The sequence below is a fragment of the Herpailurus yagouaroundi genome, unplaced genomic scaffold (genome assembly GCF_014898765.1).
Source record: "Herpailurus yagouaroundi ecotype Mexico unplaced genomic scaffold, PumYag 100, whole genome shotgun sequence".
Taxonomy (NCBI): domain Eukaryota; kingdom Metazoa; phylum Chordata; class Mammalia; order Carnivora; family Felidae; genus Herpailurus; species Herpailurus yagouaroundi.
The window spans coordinates 51,655,977-51,676,666 of NW_024412391.1; the positions used below are offsets into that span (position 1 = coordinate 51,655,977).

A 20,690-nucleotide genomic window follows, 5' to 3' on the forward strand; every position below is an offset into this window, starting at 1 on the left:
TCCCTCTCTCTCTGCCCCTCCCCCGTTCATGCTCTGTCTCTCTCTGTCCCAAAAATAAATAAAAAACGTTGAAAAAAATTTTTTTAAAAAGATTCTACCATTCTTAAAGTGTGGTGGCCAGATCAGCAGTATCAAAATTACCCAGACACATGTTAGCAACCCAAATTCTCAGACCTCATCCCAACAGGACTCCACTACTGCTGAATATGAACCTCTGAGGCTGGATCCCCACAATCTGTATTTTAGTATTCCCAATGATTCTGATGTGTGCTAACATATGAGCACCGCACTAATCAATAAATGAATACCACTTATCTGGCCAAAGGTTTCAGCTTGCTGACCAGCTATATGTCCCCAGAAATCTGTTGATACCTTCTCTAAAAGCACTGGCTAACTGCTAGCTATAAGTGGCTACACAGACCTGGCAGGAAAATAGTGTTCAAAGATGGCAAATCGCTCTCTGGATATTGTGGGAAAACAAACTGACCCAGCTTCTAGGTGTTATATTCTTATTCAATTATATACTTTTCTGTAAAATCTAATAAATCCTCTCTCTTTTGAGACAACTGAATTGAGTTCTTATTGCTCACACCAAGACAGGAATTTGTCTATAATGTTTAGGAAAGAGTGATAACCTAGACACCAAGGCTCGTATTCACATCCCTGGAGTCCTAGATGCACAGATTTTACCCTCTCAGGAATGCATGCTCTAAACATAATCAAGGAACAAACAGAACTGGAATTTAATTTCCTAGTAGTCCTATCTAGACAAATTTAGAAAGAAAGGTCTCATTCTCCTGAAGTCTTTGGGCTATCATGGTAAATATTCATTCATACCCAAGCTGAAACCTAACTTCTCTCATGGAGTGAATAAGTCAAGTCCAATTGGAAGATCCTGTCATTGGCCTTGATCTCCTTAGAAGGTTCATAAACACTAACCAGGAAACCTATTAGCCCATACAGGAAGAATTTTCTTGCCTCTTTGACCCTTAATGCTCTCACCATGTACCTGACCACTTGCCACTTATAGTATACTTTTCTCCTGTTTTTTTCAGCAACTGATTCTAATGAGTTTTGGTGAAATGCTAAAAGATTTGTTTTATGTTTCTGTGGTTTTCTCTTCCACATAATTGAAATTTTCAAAATAATTTGGCTTGAGACAAAAAGGTTAGCATCCTTGCAAGATGATTTAATAATATATTAAATGTGTACATTAGATTTAACTTGTCAAAGCAAAAACTTTAAAAGAAAATCCACAACGAACATGTACCATTTATTTTAGGTGCAGTTACTAGGAAGACTACTGGTTGATGAAACAGATTCTACTATTTCTGAGTGGGCTAAACTGTTCTGAAAAAACCTCTGTGTGTTCCCTTTTTATTTTCTCCCATACTCTTCTGATAGAAACAATCAAGAAGAAAAAAGGAGTTATGTTTCTTTTGGTTCTGTTTTACCCCTTTTGTTACTATGTTTTACCTTACATACAACCTGAAAGTCTCTAGAAAAGGGTAACATTTGTTTGGTTAATGATCATTTTTAAAATTACATTTTGGGGCGCCTAGGTGGCTAAATCGGTTAAGTGTCCGACTTCAGCTCAGGTCATGATCGCATGGTCTGTGGGTTTGAGCCCCACATCGGGCTCTGTGCTGACAGCTTGGAGCCTGGAGCCCTACCTCAGATTCTGTGTCTCCCTTTCTCTCTGCCCCTCCCTTACACTCTGGGTGTGTCTCTCTCAAAAATAAATAAACATTAAAATTTTTTTTAAATTACATTTTGAATATTCCTAAAATCATTTACATACAAAAAAACATCAACCTCTAGTTGTCTTAAACTCTTTTTTTAAATGGTTTTAGAAATTCCATTTTATGATTAGGTCAGCATGAAGTCCGAGATACCTGATAACATAGGAGCAAATAAATACATATGAGCAACAATTTCATCACTTAAGCAATCAAACAACTAGTGAACTGTTATCAAATTATGTTAGCAAAAAGAGTGTTCTGTTTATATTATTAAGAAATTATGGATATTTTTGTAGTTGGTCTTCATTAAGAGCAACTCTAGTGATCTGGGCTTTCAAGTGCATTATTCGTAGTGTGATTGTTTACCAAAGACACTTATTTAGCTGACTGGTCTAGGGCTAGACTCACTCATTCTCATTAGCCCCACTGTACTTCTGCCATTTCACCCTGGGTCTGATATCACATCAGTCAGTGCTGTTGTATAAATTGAATTTTACGCTTTCAAATAATACAGGACTAAAATAATGTGATGCATGAGGAGTTGAAAAAGAAGACTGATCAGAAAGGGGTAACAGATTTTTAAATGTTAAGACCAGGATGAGCCATTTTACATTCCACTTATTTCTGCACTTTGCTCCTTTCATAACCAGTGCTCTTTCAGGTAAAAAGATTTAAGGAATACCATAATCTAACAATGCATTTGAAGTCTCTGATCAGCCACTGCTAATTTGGCTGGGGTAACACTCCAGGATATAATAAAGACCTAAAAGTGAAAAAATGTAAACAGCAATGCCTCAGCTGGCAAAAGCACAGAAAAAAACGCCAAGGTGGAAAGCATCTATAGTAGATGCAACGGTGAAACAGAAATGTTCACGTGAATAAATGTCCATTAAGACCAGTTCACCACGGATTAGTCCCCTTGCTAGTTTACTTTATTTACTCCATATGGGACTGTGTCGACCACATAGTGGTTTGGCCTCCACAGTGCATTATCAAAAACATAAAAACCTTAAAGACAACTCTATAATTTACCAAAAAGTATGAAATCCTTCTGCCATATAATATGGATGCTACTGGCAAGAGATGAATAACAGACTTTCACTCAAGGACGTATCAGAGAAATAAATCTAGCTCAAATTCTTTCATGTTAAGGTTTTAGGTAAAGAGGATACATTTAATCAAAAGAATAACTTTAAATATGAAAAAAATTTGATAATTCTATTATAAACATATAATAAAACTTGTGAAAACTAAATGTGTACACAATAGTTTGGTGTATTCATTCACAATCCCAATCTGCTGAATGACCCACAGACATTACCCATGTTTTGATGTAAAGAAAAAAACCTACAAGGTACATTATTCTCCTTCAAAACAGAAAAATCAATAAAAGAAATAATACATCCTCATAAATGAAGGTACTGAATAAATGACTTTGTATTTTCAAAATCAGTTCTTTTCACTACTTTGCAGAGAAGAAGGATCAGACTGATGTCATTCGGGCATCAAATATCAGCAAGTGCACATGACTCTAAGAAACATTCTGTCTGCTCTGGCATTTCCATCTCAACTGATATATCTTACAGGTTTACTTTAAAGTAAATTGGCTTTGAATAGAAATATTATGGACCACATTTTGGGTTGCCAAAATTTAATTAACTTAAAAGTAGTTGCACAAGATTGCTTTTCTATTTTATCAAAGTAGAGTGAATTCGATGTAGACTCAATATATCAGTTTCCTCATGATACACCTTTAGTCAAAATATTATCCATTTAATCTCTTCCCAAACTAGTGAGAATTACACTGGATTTCCTTCACTGATCTGCAAAGACTGACAACAAAACCAAAGAGCAACATGTTATATTGTCAGTCTATAATAACAAGGACTAGATTTGTCTTGTGAAATTCTATAGTTCTAGTCCCTAGAACATGTTTGAACATAATATAGACACAGGTAAAAATACTTTTGATCAATAAATGTTAAAGTAATGTGAGAAAAACATTGGGGATATATTTTTTTTAAATGTCTTAGACTCAAATATAGAATGTTACTGGGTCTTAGGCAACAATGGACAATGATAGCAACCAAATAAAACAGCTTATTGTGACAGATTTTGCAAATCTGAATACAGGAAATTTTTTGAATTGACACCACTTTTACTTGTGAAAGCCGACAGAAACATATTTTTCTAAATGAAAAAGGGACTCGAGGAATCTTCAGAAATGAGCCTAAAGAAATACCAGTAAAATAAAAGTACTCAAACCTTCACTATAAAAATGGAAGATTATCAGCCACTTTAATAAAAAGAAGTTACTTTTCTTGGTAAGAGGACAGTTCATCTTTAAATCTAGTCAATTCCAAAGGCAAATTTGGGATATATCTGAGTTCAAAGTACAGCTTATAATAATAAATAACAACTCTCAGCACTTAACAGATTGTGAAGAGTTTCCCAAAAATTTAACTGAATAAATGATACCTATCTGGAAACAAGAATGCTATCATGTGTCTCAAAAAATGCTGCAATAATCGCACACATACATCATGCAACTGCTCAGTCCATCAACATGGACTGAGTCCCCCCTAGGTGCCTAGCCCAGAGTCAGGTCAAAAGTGCTATGCTACAAGTATCAATAATGGTTCATCGATCATGGTGTTTGTGCCCAAGTATTAACATTTTTCTACTACTACCCAAATGAATACTGCTCTTTTTACATGATTTATTTCAGTAAGTAAAAGAGTGTAGCCAATTCAGGATTACCTCACATTTATTTAGCAGTCCAGTTTCTTGCAGCCGTGACCAGATGCTCTGTATTCGTCCAGCGTGCTCAGGGTGGGTGGTGGAATTGCCACAAATGCACTGGTGTTTCAGCATCAGAGGGTCGTAGGCAATTCCTTCAGCACAAAGAAAACACAACACAAGACTGAGTAATGATACAAGGTTATGATAAAATGTAATGATAATATGATTACTCTAAAAAAGGCATTCTTTTAAAAATAAATTTACAAATAGAGAAATAATATATATTTGAAAATTCTAGCACATAAGAGTCATTTAGTCTTGTTTATCTGGATGTAAATGCAAAAATAGGTCAACCCCTGGATTAATCAGTACTGAGCACACCCTAGCTTAGTAAATATATAAAGGGATGAAGATGGTAAAATTTTAAGAAACTTCAGATTTTTAAAAATACTGTAATTTTACCAGTATCTTCAATCACTATGAAGTAAATCACAATTCAGTAAAGATCTATATGTTATCACTGAAGCCACAAAATGAGCTCTCTAAATCACGAATTAATTTCATGAGTAATTCTAGTTTCACTTTCTTTTTTTTTTCAATGCTTGTTTATTTATTTATTTTGTGAGAGAGAGAGAGATGGAGAGTGAGCAGGGGAGAAGCAAAAATAGAGGAGGAGACAGAGTCCTAAGCAGGCTCCACAATGTCAGTGCAGAGCCCCTGCAGGGCTTAAACTCATGAACTAGTATTAGATCATGACCTGAGCTGAAACCAAGATTTGGATCCTTAACTGATGGACCCACCCAGGTGTGCCATCTAGCTTCACTTTAGATCAGGGTTACACTTTTGTAATAAATTAGAAAACTTTCCAACTTCTTGCCCATTCTGTTCAGCAATTCTTTCAAAGATGTACAGAAAGAGTTTATTCCTTGCTTACTGTGCTTTTCTCATAGTTTATGCCAATCTGTAGGCAATCTTATAATATTGTGGAACATCTGAAGTGTTTCTTTAAAAAAATGAAAAAGTAAAAAAAAGGAATTAAGTCGATTGCAATACCTTTAGTAGAGATTCCATAGACACGGAATATAATCTGCTTTTAAATTATCATGAGTTAACATATTTCATATTTTAGTTAGACTCTATGATGAGTTACATAAAATGGATTTTATAGATACATAAAATAGGACTTTTTAAAGCAACAAAGTAGATGATAATTATAACTCTGGTTAATTTTGAAAAGATTTCTACCCTTAATCCAATTCCTTGGGGGGAAAACATGTTACTTACAAAATTGCCTGACATAAGAAATCATTTAACCGCTCAAATATTCCAACAAATTACCATGGAAATACATTATCTGAGGACATGGAGTGAAGACAGAAGAAGACCAAAATTAAAAAGCAAAAATAAGTATCTATTCAAGAACAGATAAAGACCAGTAATTTGTATTGTAAAGTAAGTTTAATGGATTTTATTATTTTTTTAAAAATTTTGTTAATGTTTTATTTTTGAGAGAGAGAGAGAGAGAGAGAGAGAGAGCGAGAGCGCATGCACACAAACAGGGGAGGGGTAGAAAGAGAAGGAGACACAGAATCCAAAGCAGGCTCCAGGCTGTGAGCTGTCAGCACAGAGCCCAATGCTGGACTCAAACCCACAAACTGCAAGATCATGATCTGAGCTAAAGTTGGACCCTTAATCACCTGAGCCACCCAGACGCCCCTCTCTCTTTGACTTACAATATTGTGTTAGAGGAATGCTACTCAAGAGGCGAAAATATTTATCTCTGAGTGTACTAAAAATCATGCAGAATAATGACACAGGTATTTTCAAACCATGTGGTAAAAATTATGTCCGTGAAAAAATGTCATTTTGCTGGTCCAAACAATATCCAATCTTAACACTCAAGTGGCTTCAAAATCCATCCCTATGCCCCTGACTCACATTTTCATCATTAGTGCTGATCCCTCTTTTAAGGAGCATACTTTCACACTTGTCTATTCAATTGCCCATCTAAAATCTCCATTTGGACGTCTCATAATTTTTATAAAGTGAGAATGTCTCAGATTTGAGTTCATGATCTTAAGTCACACAAAATGTCTCTCATTTCAGTAAGGGACATCATGACCCACCATTTCTCACTCTAGAAACCTTAGTATCCTGCAGAAACTCCCTCTCCAAAGAACCAACAAGTACTGTTATCCCTCCAAAATACAACTTGAATCACTAGATTCTTATCTCTAGCCAAAACCACACATAATCCAAGGTACTACATCTCTAAACTCCTCAAATAAAGCCTTTTCACTGGCTACCTGACTTTTACTCTATTCCATTTGACACACAACAGCTACTTTTGCCTAAATCCTTTGGTGACTTTACTGATGAGATTAAAATTTCTCAAGGCTAAGTTTCTCCAATTTATACTTCACATACACCTCCTCTCTTGACCTCTGTTTCTTCCACAAGGGCCTACTTTCCATTCTTCAAAGCAATAAAAAATATACACGACATAGGATCTTCAGACCTGCTGTTCCATCTATGCCCCCAAATTCATCCTTCTGGCTCCCCATAAGCCATACCTCATTTGGCTAATTTCTATTCACCCTTCAGGGCTAAATGTTTTAATATCATCACGAACAGATGTTGTACTTTATAAAATGCTTTTAATCTACTGAAATCATCATATGGTTTGTATCATTTCACTTATGGATGTGATGTGTCACATTGATTGTTTTGAGAATATTATTTTGAGACTCCCACCCTTGCATCCTGGGATTAAATCCCACTTGATCATAGTATATAATTTTTTAAATATATTGTTGAGTTCAGTTTGTAATATTTTGTTGAGGATTTTTGCTTCTATATTCATGAGAGATACTGGCCTTATATTTTTTTTGTAGTGTCTTTGCCTGGTTTTGGTGTCAGGGAGATACTGGTTTCATAGAATGAATTTGGAAGTTTTCCTTTTTCTTCTATTTTTGTGGAATAGTTTGAGAAGAATAGGCATTGATTCTTCTTTCAACGTTTGGTAGAATTTGCCTGTAAAGCAGTCTGATGCTGAACTTTTGATTTGGAGAGAATTTTTTGATTACTGATTCAATCTCCTTAGTGGTAAATGGTCTGTTCAAATTTTGTATTTCTTCCTGCTTCAGTTTTGGTAGGTTATATCTTTCTAGGAATTTATCCATTTGTTCTATGTTGTCTCATTTGTTGGCATACAGTTTTCCATCATATCTTGTATTGTTTGTATTTCTGTGGTGTTGGTTATTTCTTTTTCATTTGAGATTTTGTTTGAGGGCTCTCTCTCTCTCTCTCTCTCTCTCTCTGAGTCTGGTTAGAGGTTTGTCAATTTTGCCGATCTTTTCAAAGAACTGGCTCCTGGTTTCAGTGATAAGTTCTATTGTGTTTTTTAGTTTCTATCTCATTTATTTCTCCTCTGATCTTTTTTATTTCCTTCCCTCTACTGATTTGGGGTTTTGTTTGTTGTTCTTTTTCTAGCTCTTGTAGGTGTAATGTTAGGTAATTTATTTGAAACTTTTCTTGCTTCAAAGTAAAACTGTATTACTATAAACTTCCCTCTTAAAACTGCTTTTGCTGCATACCAAAGGTTTTGGAATGTTGTGTTTTCATTTTCAATTGTTTCCATGTAATTTTTGATGTTTTCTTTGATTTCTTGGTTCACCCATTCATTGTTTAGTAGCATGTTATTTAACCTCTATGGTTAATTTTTGTGGTCTTTTCAGATTTCTTCTCATGGTTGATTTCTAATTTCATAGCATTGTGATCAGAAAAGATACATGGTATGACTTTGATCTTTTTGAATCTGTTGAGGTTTCTTTTTTTTTTTTTTTTCAACGTTTTTATTTATTTTTGGGACAGAGAGAGACAGAGCATGAACGGGGGAGGGGCAGAGAGAGAGGGAGACACAGAATCGGAAACAGGCTCCAGGCTCTGAGCCATCAGCCCAGAGCCTGACGCGGGGCTCGAACTCACGGACCGCGAGATCGTGACCTGGCTGAAGTCGGACGCTTAACCGACTGCACCACCCAGGCGCCCCTGTTGAGGTTTCTTTTGTGGCCTAATATGTGATCTACTCTGGAGAATGCTCCATGTGCACTAAAAAAGAATGTGGATTCTGCTGTTTTAGGTTGAATTGTTCTGAATATGTCTACAGAATCCATCGGGTCCAGTGTGTCATTCAAATCCACTCTTTCCTTGTTGATTTTGTTTGGATGATCTGTCCATTAATGTGAGTGGGGTGTTGAAGTCCCCTAATATTATTGCATTACTCTGGATTATTTTCTCTATGTTTGTTATCAACTTTTTTATGTATTTGGGTGCTCTCATGTTGGGTGCATACATATTTACAATTGTTACATCCTCTTGCTGGATGTTTAATACATTTCAACTACAGTTTCATACTACATAAAATACATGTTAATGGCAAGAGACACAAAAATTACAGCATCTCTCTCATTTTGAAAACATATTTTTCAAGACTAGAGATTCTAATCATTAAGATGTTTAATTTTTGTCACTATTTCATCTCGACGTATCTAACTTTAGCTCCACAGTAGTGCTCCTCTTTTAACATTTTCTCCATAAACTGCTGCAAAAAAAATATTGTAAAACAGGCTATAGTAGCTGGAAGTTATTGCCAAGTATCTGGAGATTATAATAAAAGTCCAGGAGCTCTTGGAAAGACATTTAAATTTAAGGGGAAATAAATAAAAATTTGGAACTCTAAACCTCCACTTACTCATCTTAATGATGTAGCAATGAGGTGCTAACAGGTAGAGTGGAAGGTGAGACTTTAGCCTCATCCTTCCTCTCCATTCCTTTCCTCTTTTTTTTTTTTTTTTCCAGAAACAAAAACTTACAGGGTAAGAAATAAGCCTGTCCCTCTCTTTGGAATTCATATGGAATTCTACTTTTCTTTGACCCTTTCTTCCCTACTGGTTACAATTTGTAACATAAGACAATGGATCAATCTCTCTCTTGATCAATGGGACAAGAGTTAAAATTAGGATTTGGGAAAATAAACAAAGGAGTCTTAACATAAAGTATTTACCTGTATTTTAAACCCTAGGCATTTATTTTCCATCCAAAAAGTTTCTGATACATTTCTAGATATGCTTGGACCCTGTACTTCCTCTGACTTTCAGCTTTGTTAAATGAGGTAAGTATTTGAACCACCTACTGTGTATCTTTCCTTTTTCTTAATCTTTACATGTAGTTAAGTCATCAGCGAGCTACCGAGTCCATTCTGGTCTTTAGGTTTATACCTAGTATCATATGACACTGTTAGGCTGAGTCTTCTTTGCTTTATCAAGAAAGTTGAGTCTAGAATATTTAGACCTAAAACTCTTGATCCTGATTCCGAGTTCTTAACTTTCAACTTTATATCACTTTTATGGCAACTGCCTGAGGTTTTATACCTTCTCAGGGTATCTGCTCAATGACATTTATTAAATATATTGCAGGGCCAAAGGATTGAAATTTAACATGATACAAAAATAAATAGCATGATAGCTTTCTGAAAGATGTAAATGCAATAAACAGTCATTGAATGTTTATTATGATCCAGGTGCCACCAATTTCTTTCCTTCTCTCTCTCTCTCTCTCTCTCTCTCTCTCTCTCTCTCTCAGTGGAATCATGCTTTATTGGGGAGAGAGCACTTTATGCGACCAACAGATGAAAGCAGCCCAGAAGGCATCCTACACATCACACTGAAAAAGATACACAAGAGGTTCTGCTAAGAAACATCAACTGGAACATGGATTCCTCTGGGCAACTTCCCCAACCTCATCCCTCTGAAGTGTTGGGACAACTCCCAACCATTTCCTTGAAGGCAAATGCTGTCTGCTAGAGATACGGCCCCTCAAGGATGCCTTCTTAATTTTTGTAAGGAACAATTTCTTTAGATGTTTTGAAGTCTTTGTTACTTTCCTTCCACATTTTCTCAAGTCCATCAGACCATATTCTGTATAGATCGTGTTGATGTCAGCACGAGGGATATCATCTTTAGCCATATTCAAGTCTTCCAGGGTTACATCATCAGCCAGTGTCATCCTACTTGTATGGACCTTGAAGATGTGCATCTTAGTCTTTTCCTGGGGCAGGAGGAATTCAGTCTTCCTGTCAATGAGGCCTGGTCTGGTAAGTGCTGGATCCAAAGTTTCTATTCAGTGTGTGGCCATGATAACTTTCACGTCATCCCCTGAATCAAATCCATCATCTTGTTCAACAGTTCCAACGCTGTTTGTTGAATTTCCCTCTCACCACTGTAAATTGAATATTTTTTTTGTTCCAGTGGCATCAATTTCATCAATAAACACAATAGAGGGTGCATGTTCTTCAGCAACTTGAAATAATTCCCTAATGAGTTTGGGCTCATCAGCTAGGTACTTCTGAATAAGTTCAGAGCCAACCACTCTCAAGGAAGTAGCTGAGGTTTGGTTTGCTTTAGCTAATAAGGTTTTACCTGTAACAGGTGGACCATAGAGAATGACCCACTGTGGGGGCTTTATACCCATTTCTTCATAATATTCAGGAGAGGAAACTCCACAGATTCTTTAATTTCCTTGACTTGTTTGTCCAACCCCCCAATATCATCGCAGGTTTCCTGAGGGGCCTTTTCTACCTTCATCACTGTGACCAAGGGATCCAGGTCATCCATGAGCACCCCTATGAAAGCATGTGCCTTATGGCCAAGTAGGACCAAGGAGCCTAGTTCCAGCAGATCCTTGTCTACAAAGGAAAAAATGCTGATGTAGTGTTCTGATACCACAGATGCAGACATGATGGAATAATTGTCATCAATGATCTCTTCCAAGGTTCCTACTGACATTGGGGCCTCCCTCAGATCATCCACTTTTGATCTTTCCCCTCTTTATTTTCATTTATTCATTTTATCCATTTTTTCCTTATTTCTACTGAATTCTTCCCCCATGAGAAGACAGTCTTCAATTCTAACTTCAATAATTTTAACTGGCACTGAATGTGAAGTGTCACCAGTGGCAGCTTGCTGGCAGCATCTGGTCCCTTTGTTTTCTTTTTCCCCACTCTAGTTGGTATAGGAGGTTCATATCTCTTTCTTGTCCTTGTCATCCTTCTTGCCACCTCTAGGGCCATGACTACCATTCTGACTTTGACCCATCTTGCTTTAGTCATTTGAATCTCAGGTGCCAACAATTTCATTTTATTACATTTAATTTATTATCTAGTAGTTAAGATGAGGCATGTATAAATATAGTTGTATGAAATGTTTTTTAAAAACTCTGTATGGTAAGGAAGGAAAAAAAAATATAGGGCTAGAAAAAAGACCTGAAATTGGTAGAATCACTAAAATGGATAAAAAGGGTTATCTCGAAGCAAGGGCCATTTCTAATTTTTTCCACTTCATACCTACAACAGCTATTATACTTTTTATTGATAATTCTAGTCTATCCATAAGGTTTATCATGCTTTTTATTTCTAGATCTACTGTACTCTTTATATGCTAACACCTACAATATTTGTTATAATATCTTTTAACAGATACACTTAAAGTATTAGCGCAATTTTCAAGTAAGTATGAAATGTGATTTGTCCAGCAAACAAATGAAATATCTAAAAATAAATGTTTAAAATGTGTTAAATTGTGCCTCTGAGTAGATAAAAGAATTTTTAAGACTTATAAATGTAAATCATCTTACCGAAATACCAGACAGTTAAAAAGGAAATAGAAGAAATCCCACTTTAGGCCTTCTAACTAACACTGTCTGATAGTCTGTTGAAACCTAGAAATTGGACTGGTATTGCCATTCAATTGCATAGCCCAACCAAGAGCATATTCAACCAGCATGTAATTTGGCAAAAAGTCAAAAAGAATTCACTACACTTGTTGGCAAATAGCTAGAAAGACTTCTCTATACTCAAGAATTAGTGAGCAGGGGCACCTAGGTGGCTCAAGTTGGTTAAGCATCGGACTTCAACTCAGTTCACAATCTCAAGGTCGGTGGATTCATTTGATGGGTTTGAGCCCCATGCGGGCTCCATGCTGACAGGTCGAAGCCTGGAGCCTGCTTTGGATTCTGTGTCTCCCTCTCTCTTTGCCTCCCCCCCCCCAATTATTCTCCCTCTCCCTCTCCATCTCTCTCTCTTCCTCTCTCTCTCTCCCTCCCTTTATCTCTCTCTCAAAAATAAACATTAAAAAAAGAATAATTGAGCAAAAACAAACAAAACAGATGAACAAAACCCAGAGCCTATGAGAATATGCTACAAAAACTGTAAAGGAAACACCATTCCTACTAGTTAGGTCAGTGAAGATGATTTACTATAGGAACCAAAATAAAAACTTAGAAAACTTTTTGGCATCCCCAAATGTTAAAAGAAGCCAAAATAGAAGCCAAAAGTGAAACGGAAAATCATTATAAAATAAAAGACAATAAAATAGAAGCCAAAAGCTAAATGGAAAGTTCAAGCTAAATTAATGAATAAAAAGAAAGATGGATAAATATTGCAAAGAAACAATAAATAGTAGCAAAATTAAAATCTAAACTGGAGGTAACAAAAGAGGAATTTACATTTCAGGAAACTGAATCGGTGCTACTGAATATAAACTTAGAGACGTACACAATGAGCAGAAAATATGAAAGTCAGAGAAGAGGAATCTCAACAAAAAGTTGTAATTTCCCTCAAGGAAGAATTCAGAGTAATAGAATAATATAAAGAATTAAAGAATTTTTTCCTAACTAGAAAGAGACATGTACATGAACATGTATCTGCAAATGCTCATCTTAAAGATGATTTGGGTTTTTTTAATTAACAAAATAAAAAAAACATACTATAAGGCTACAGGAAAGAATAAACAGGCTGCCCACAAAAGAACATATACTAGTATGAATTCAGACTTCTAATCAATGCTAAACAGAAACTGTCCAAATGGTTGAGGATTTGGCTCTATTTCCAGACTTTTCAGACAGAAAACATGTGCCCCAATAAGTCTATGTCCAACTATGCATGCATGAAGGTAATAGGATGATAATATTGTCAGTCACAAAAAGCCCAAAAAATTAAAAATTAAAAAAACATAAATATACATAAGTATGTATATATGTTATATATATACTTATAAATATGTATGCTATGATGTATATTATGATATATACATGATCAAGTTTAGTTAATCTCCTAAATAAACAAAATAGTTATTTTTATCATCTTCAGTAAGATTCAGATGAGCAAATTTTTGAAGATTTTTCAGGAGAAATTCCAAGTGCATATGTTTGAAGATGGTAATCTCAAAACTGATTCTTTTCCCAAAGGAAATTAATCTCTCCATTCTGATACAGGTAGTAACAGAAGTTGCTCTAGAGGTTTTAAAACACACACAAACATACACACACAATTACACACATACACATATACTTACCAATACACACATGTACACGAAAAGAACACAAACATACGTACAAATTTTCTTTATTCTGTTAAAGAGAGCCACATAGGAAGATGAAAATATACTGAAAACAAATCCATATTTTACTTATGGTTACCTCTGAATGATGGAATAATGGGTGATTCTTCTTTATAGTTTTCTAGGTTTACCAAATTGCCTTCAATGAACATGTATCCTTTTTCTCTAATTAATACGAATATAAATATCACCCTAAAATGACATAACATACCAATGATAGTTTTTTGTATAATTTTCAGTATTTTGCGTCTATTTACTCTCATTTCACTCAGTTGTTCATTTGTTTGGTGATTTACTTGTTTATTAGACAATAAATATATATAATAAGCACCTTCCTTATACTAGCCATGTATCTAAGAAATGGGGTTAGAGAAAACAGAAAAACAGTCTCTTTCCTCATGGAGAGCCCAGTGGAACACAATGCCTGAAATAAATAAATACAATATTTGGGGAAAAATCCAGTTTGTTATGAGGGATCATAAAGAATTCGGATTTAGCTGATCAAGCAAGGCTTCTTGAAGGAAACAACATATAAACTAAAACTTGAAGAATTAACCAGAGTTAGCCTGACTTGGGAAAGTATCTTTCATTGAAAGGAAGGAGGGAAGAGAAGGAGGGAAAGAGAGAGGGAGGGAGGGAGGGAAAGAGGGAGATGGAGAGGGAAAGAGTGAAGGAGAAAGGGAGGAAGGGAGGGAGAGTGGAAGGGAGGGAGGGAGGGAGGGAGGAAGGAAGGAAAGAAGGCAAGCCAGTGTTGCTATTCTCACAATGAAATAGTCAAATGTATTTCACTTTCCATCATGCTGTTTCACCCACTAAACGCCAATTGAAAAATTCTTTCAACTCAATTATTTTTAATGGCTTTCACAATGTTGGTTTGGTTTGAGTACTAGGATTCTATTCACACTAGACACTGACTAGAAAGATAACATCACAAAGAAAGAACTTCCTCACAAATTATGTAAAGCAGCCTAGCACTGGGAGAAAGACCTTAAATTGTACTGATAGGGAGGATAAAGCCAATCAAATTCATTTGCCATTAAATCTTTGTTTCAGGGAATCTCATTTGGTACAATAATACCTTATACTCTCCAAGTCCTGTTGTGAGCCATGGCCAAGCCTCATCTCTATTAGAAAGACCTGAGCAGAAAAGATGACTATGGTAAAGAAAATAAAATACACTGCCCTTTCCTTAATTATCAGAAGTTATATAAACAATATGTCTTGGCTTTACATAGAACAAAAACCTCTACCTTTTAAATTGAATATTACAAAAAATGAGAATTAATACTCAGATTCCAATCATAAAATCCCTTTCAAGGAGTATGTGGCAACCTGGCTATACAACACGTATTCTTCATTATCATTAGAAGCATCATAATCTTATACTCTTCTTGCCCATCCTAGAAATAACTGTACTCAGGCATTGTGTAGGACCACCATGTAATGGCCACATATTAATCCATTTCTTGGTCCATTCAAGTCCTCACAGGAAATAGTCCAAAGACTTCATCCTACAACAACTGACTGAAATCACACTCATACAACATTTTCCACTTGAAATACTGATTTGTTCTTTTCAAAAAGCGGATGGTGTGGCTGCTCTATCTGGTTGCTGAGAATCCACATGGAAGGTGAAAGCTTGAAAGGTGTGCCTTGAAAATTATGTGAGTTAAGTATTAGATAACTTTTTTAGTTGTGGCAAAAAGTACCACTCTTACAGAATGGATTTAAGTAAATCACCTACCTTTGTAACGTACTTTTTTCTCCTCCTTCCTTTTTAGTGGAACAACTACTGAGCATGTGAGATTGTATACCATTCTTTTGAAAAAACCTAAATATTACCAAGGAATATACTTGAATGTCACTTTTGATTTTTTTAACTGTATCTATAGCAGATATTTAAAAGTCAAAAGAAAAGAATTTAGTGCTTAAACATACTTTTAAAACATACTAAAAATCAAAATCTTAATAGTTCATCTCTGAAATCAGATCATTAGAAATACTAAAATGAGGGATGCCTGGGTGGCTCAGTCGGTTAAGCTTCCGACTTCAGCTCAGATCATGATCTCCTGGTTCATGAGGTTAAGTCCCGTGTCAGGCTCTGTGCTGACCATTCAGAGCCTGGAGCCTGCTCAGATTCTGTGTCTCCCGCTCTCTCTCTGCCCCTCCCCCACTTGAGCTCTGTCTCTCTCTCAAAAATAAATAAATATAAAACAAAATAAAAAAAAATACTACAATGAATTTTGAGATCATGTGGATCTCAAAGATTCTCAGAGAGAATGGAGGCTACAGGAGAAATTTGGATTAAACACTATGTGGAACAAGCAGAGTAAGGATGGTACGTTTTGTTTCCTTTGGATTTGGAAAAGCACTAAATGAGAGTTAGCAACCAAATATGTATTTTTAATCAGAATGGCAATGGAGGAGCTATTAGCATATATGTAAATAACACACTTTGTATACTTTTTTTAAAAAATTGAGCCATTTTAAGAATTTAAATGTTAGGATGCAATTTTTAAGACCAAGTGAGAGAATAAAGTTTTTCTCTACCAAAGTATATAATGTTAAAATCACTTAGTCATTCTTTTTTTTTTTTAATGTTTTTATTTTTGAGAGAGACAGAGAGTGAGTACTAGTGGGGGTGGGACAAAGAGAGAGGGAGTCACAGAATCTGAAGTAGGCTCCAGGCTCTGAGCTGTCAGCACAGAGCCCCACACGGGGCTCAGACTCAGGAACTGCGGAGATCATGACCTGAGCCAAATTTGGATGCTCAACCGACTGAGCCACCCAGGAAGCCCCACTTAGTCATTCTTTAACTGAAACAATAATTACAAAGCAACTTCCAGTATTTTCAAATTTGAACTATCAATCCTAAGTGTTTATGAGTGTATGTACATATATACATTCTATGCAAACTAATGTTTGTTGATTCAATTAAAATTTACTGTCTATTAAATATAAAATACTGTTTTTAAAAAATATAAGTGTATATAATCATTTAGACAAGAAGTGTGCTTAAGTCCATTAAATATGAAAACAGTCTCAAGCTCACTTCCCTATTTGTGTTGCTGACATTATGAGAAAGAAACTAACCATCTGAAATGATCCAGTCTTTGGTTTGAATGATTAGGTTGTTTGTCACGCTTCTATTAGCAGTTATAGTCTACTTTTCACCTGGATTCTTCTAAGGCCTCCAACCCTGTCCACCTGGCAACACTGCTTTCTCAAGCTTGTAGTATTATTCTAATATTCAGAAATCTTACTTTATTCATATTTAAGGAACATATAAAAGCAGCGGAAACCAAAGCATATCAGGAAAGGGTCACCCCTCTTAACCAAGATAAGAAAATCAATCAATAGGATTTCAGTAGTAGACAGCGACATACTGTAGGAACAGCACCACAAAACTTTATGATGAAGTTCACTTTCAAACTAAGGAAATAATTTTGAGTGAATGGAATTACCACCATGATAGGATGATCACTGATTGCTCTGTGTTCTCTGAAAACTTGTGGCCACTATGATAGGCTGATCACTGATTGCTCTGTGTTCTCTGAAATTTATGGCCAAAATAAAAAATATTTTCTAGAGAAAGAATTTAGAAGAATGTAATTCTTGAAGGCTACCGATCTGAATAGCTACAAATAGTACTCCCCTGCATCACATATCTGGTTTTGAGCAAAAACTCTCTAAAGACCAAGGATAGAACCAGGCACAACTTATCCCATCAGATTGTGCTGACACTGGGCTACAGTCCTGGCTTATCTGGGATACCAGGGCAGGTCTGCTATGCTCCAATACAGGGATCTGAGGCAGTGGTTAATATGGTACAAGAAATACTTGCAAATATACCTAGCCTGTAACTCCTAGTATGGAATGTTGGCCTGTGCAATAACACCTTGCAAAAAGTAGTTCCTCTGCATACTTATTAAAGATGTCTGTCAAAGTTAAATAACTTGGCCATTCCATTCATTGATTTTTAAATAAAGATGATATCAAAGCTTGGGAATGTGATTTTAGAAAAAGCATTTTAACTTTTCCCAGCACAAAGGGTTGTATGAGGTCACTGAAGCCACAAAAACAAACTCGAATCCTGAAAATTGATTCAAAAATAAATCAGATAACCTGTAAGAGTCTTTGAGGGAAGGTGCACATGAATTCTCCCATGGTGCATCCAAGTTATGAGTCCCTTAGGGCTATTTTATCTTTCATTTGATCAGCCACAAGTTTGAGAACACGGATATCTTATGGATCCTATTCTTGTGAAGACAGAAAGGAGTATTTATCCACATGGATATTTACAGCATAGTTCCTTTGGAGAGGGAAGGGCACCCTTTTTTTGTGTGTATGTTCCAGCCTTGACCTTCCTCTGGCCTTTGTTTTCCTCTGTAGCCAGGTTCTAAAACAACACAGCTGTAGGCAAAGGAAGAGATTGGTCAAATAGCCCACCCAGAGGTGCCATAATAAATGGAAATGAAACTAACGTACGTAGCATTAAGCAAGGTTTGCCCTGGCCAACTGCCTCCCAGGAGTCATCTAAATGGCAAGTCAGAAGAAAACAATGAAACAAACAAAATGTGAAAAACAAACGTGGGGAGAGGCACTCTTCAGAGTCAAATAAAGCTGAGCATCATAAATTTCCTAGTGGCCAGGACTACTAGGAGGAAGAGACTGAGGAACAGTGCTAAAGAATGTTGTAGGGATTTTGTTTCCAAAAGGGATCTATGCACCTGTTGATATGTTTTCCAGGCCCTTGAATGATAACAATTTATGAGGCTATTAATACTAAGCCCAAGATTTATCAGATGTGCTGTTTGTCTTGTGGCCAATATAACCTCATAAAATTTGGGTTGCATTGGGTTAAAATGACCGTTCTGCTATTGGAGTTATTCAAAGCATTTAAATTGCTTAATCCCACAAGAACGGTGTATGTAGCCTGCCTATTAGGGAAAGTCTTTAGGGATTCCTACCAGTTGCAGAGCGAGGCTGGAGGGGGCAGTCCATTTCTGGATGAGGTAAAATGGAGGCAGCAGGGGAGGAATGAGTCCTGGAGACAAGACGATGTTTCTCTAATCCATCCATGCCAACCACAGCCAGCTGAGCTTGGCGCACTGAGCGCGCACGTGTGTGCTGGGGCTCCAGGAAGGGCTGTTGCCAAGAAAAGAGCACAGTAGAAAGAAACATGAGACAAGCATTGAGGGAGACACTGAGAATGACGTGTAAACAAATTAAGTTCATCAGGTCAGAGACATAATAAACGGTGTGAAGGAAAAAGAAAAAAAAATAGAGAAAGGGAGAGAAAAAACAAGATCTAGTCAATAAATCCATTCAACAGATGTTTTCACACTGACTTCCAGGGCCTGTCTGCCTGGCTAGGGAGGAGGTGATGGCAGGAGACCTGTCAATTTGAACTGATTGAAAGAAACAGACCTTTAACCTCAAAAGGAACATCAATTTAGACTCGTTTCCTATCTTGATAACAACATTTGAATATAGCTCCAGAATTGTTGCAACACAAAGTGGGAAAACAATTCAACTGCTTTCAAACTGCCAATAAGGCTAAATTCTGAAAATTCTATCTTGAATTTATTCAGTAATATTGGCAATAAAATTTATGGTAGCCTAAAATTACCAATTATATAACTATATTTTAATACCTTTCAGCCTTCATATTATGGTATAGAACAATGAATTTTTCATAGGTTGAATGGTATAATCTCAATAAAATAAAAATTTTGTTTCTTTAAAGAGTATTAAATATAACCTCAGCGATTTAACAATGTTAACATGTTTCATACTGTAGTTATCAAATCAAAAGCCTGAGTTTGGAATTCCTCGAAGATTCACTTAGTCCATACTTCTGTCTCCAAAAAAGACTATCTCTAAAACACAGACAAGCAGCTAATTTAACTATATTACATAGTGAATATACTTCCTCTTCTTCAAAATCAGGGAATTCCTAACTCTTGCACTGCTTTTTATGATTCTTTCCTTTTCCATATGCTTAACAAATGTGGAAAATGGCTGAACAGTGATATATAAGATGATTTGATTATTACATGCCATAGAAATTGATATGCCAAAAAGTTAAGAAAGTCTTTTAAGTATAAGACTAATTCCTATAATTTTAAACTTTTACATGCCTTTCTGTTTTGATCTACCTGGCTAGCATTTACTCTTTCAAGACTTGATGCAAACATTCCCTCTCATTAGTGAGGATTTGCCTTACACTTCCTATTAGGTTAGGTGCTAGCACCCATTATTTGCGATGCTTGTATTTCTAGCACAAGGCTTGTTATATCCTAAGTGTACAAATTACCCACTTAGAATGCTAACAAATCTACATACAACACAACTGTACTCAATGCATATTGCATGGTTTTATGTCATTATTACTTCCCCTGCATATGAGTTAATGGTGCATATTATGATTATGATTATGAATATTTCATTACAGACAACAGGCAAAGACTGCCCAATTTTTTAAAAATAATCTTTTAAAATTAACTTTAAAATAAGTTGTAATTAGTGTATATGCACATTTTGTTACTGCTGTATACAATACAACAGAATAACTGTACCATCAATCAGTCAGTTGGAAGTCATCTGTCACATACTCAGGCTTTGGGCATTGACTGTGATGATAAGGATGGCTTGGTCAGGACCTAGTTCTAGTTATAATAGTTTTTACACTTTGACAGGAGTTTAACTCTCTTGTTTTCTTGAGTGCTTCCATCTATAATGCCCTGAG

The 20,690-nt window shown here is 35.9% G+C and overlaps 1 protein-coding gene and 1 pseudogene across 18 annotated transcripts in view; both read right to left on the reverse strand.

The window, feature by feature from the left end:
- Positions 1 to 20,690, reverse strand: part of HDAC9 (histone deacetylase 9) — a 931,635-nt gene that overhangs the window by 275,171 nt on the left and 635,774 nt on the right. For all 18 annotated transcript variants that reach the window (XR_005789365.1, XM_040472481.1, XM_040472497.1 and 15 more), the window contains 2 exons: positions 18,910 to 19,087; positions 4,503 to 4,636 (listed from right to left, as the gene is read on the reverse strand). Coding sequence is in view for 17 of the 18 variants with exons in the window: in XM_040472481.1 (XP_040328415.1) it covers positions 4,503 to 4,636; positions 18,910 to 19,087 (312 nt within the window). In the remaining variant the exon portion in view is untranslated. The remainder of the gene's footprint in view (positions 1 to 4,502; positions 4,637 to 18,909; positions 19,088 to 20,690) is intronic.
- On the reverse strand, positions 10,375 to 11,638 carry LOC121028950 (26S proteasome regulatory subunit 4-like; annotated as a pseudogene).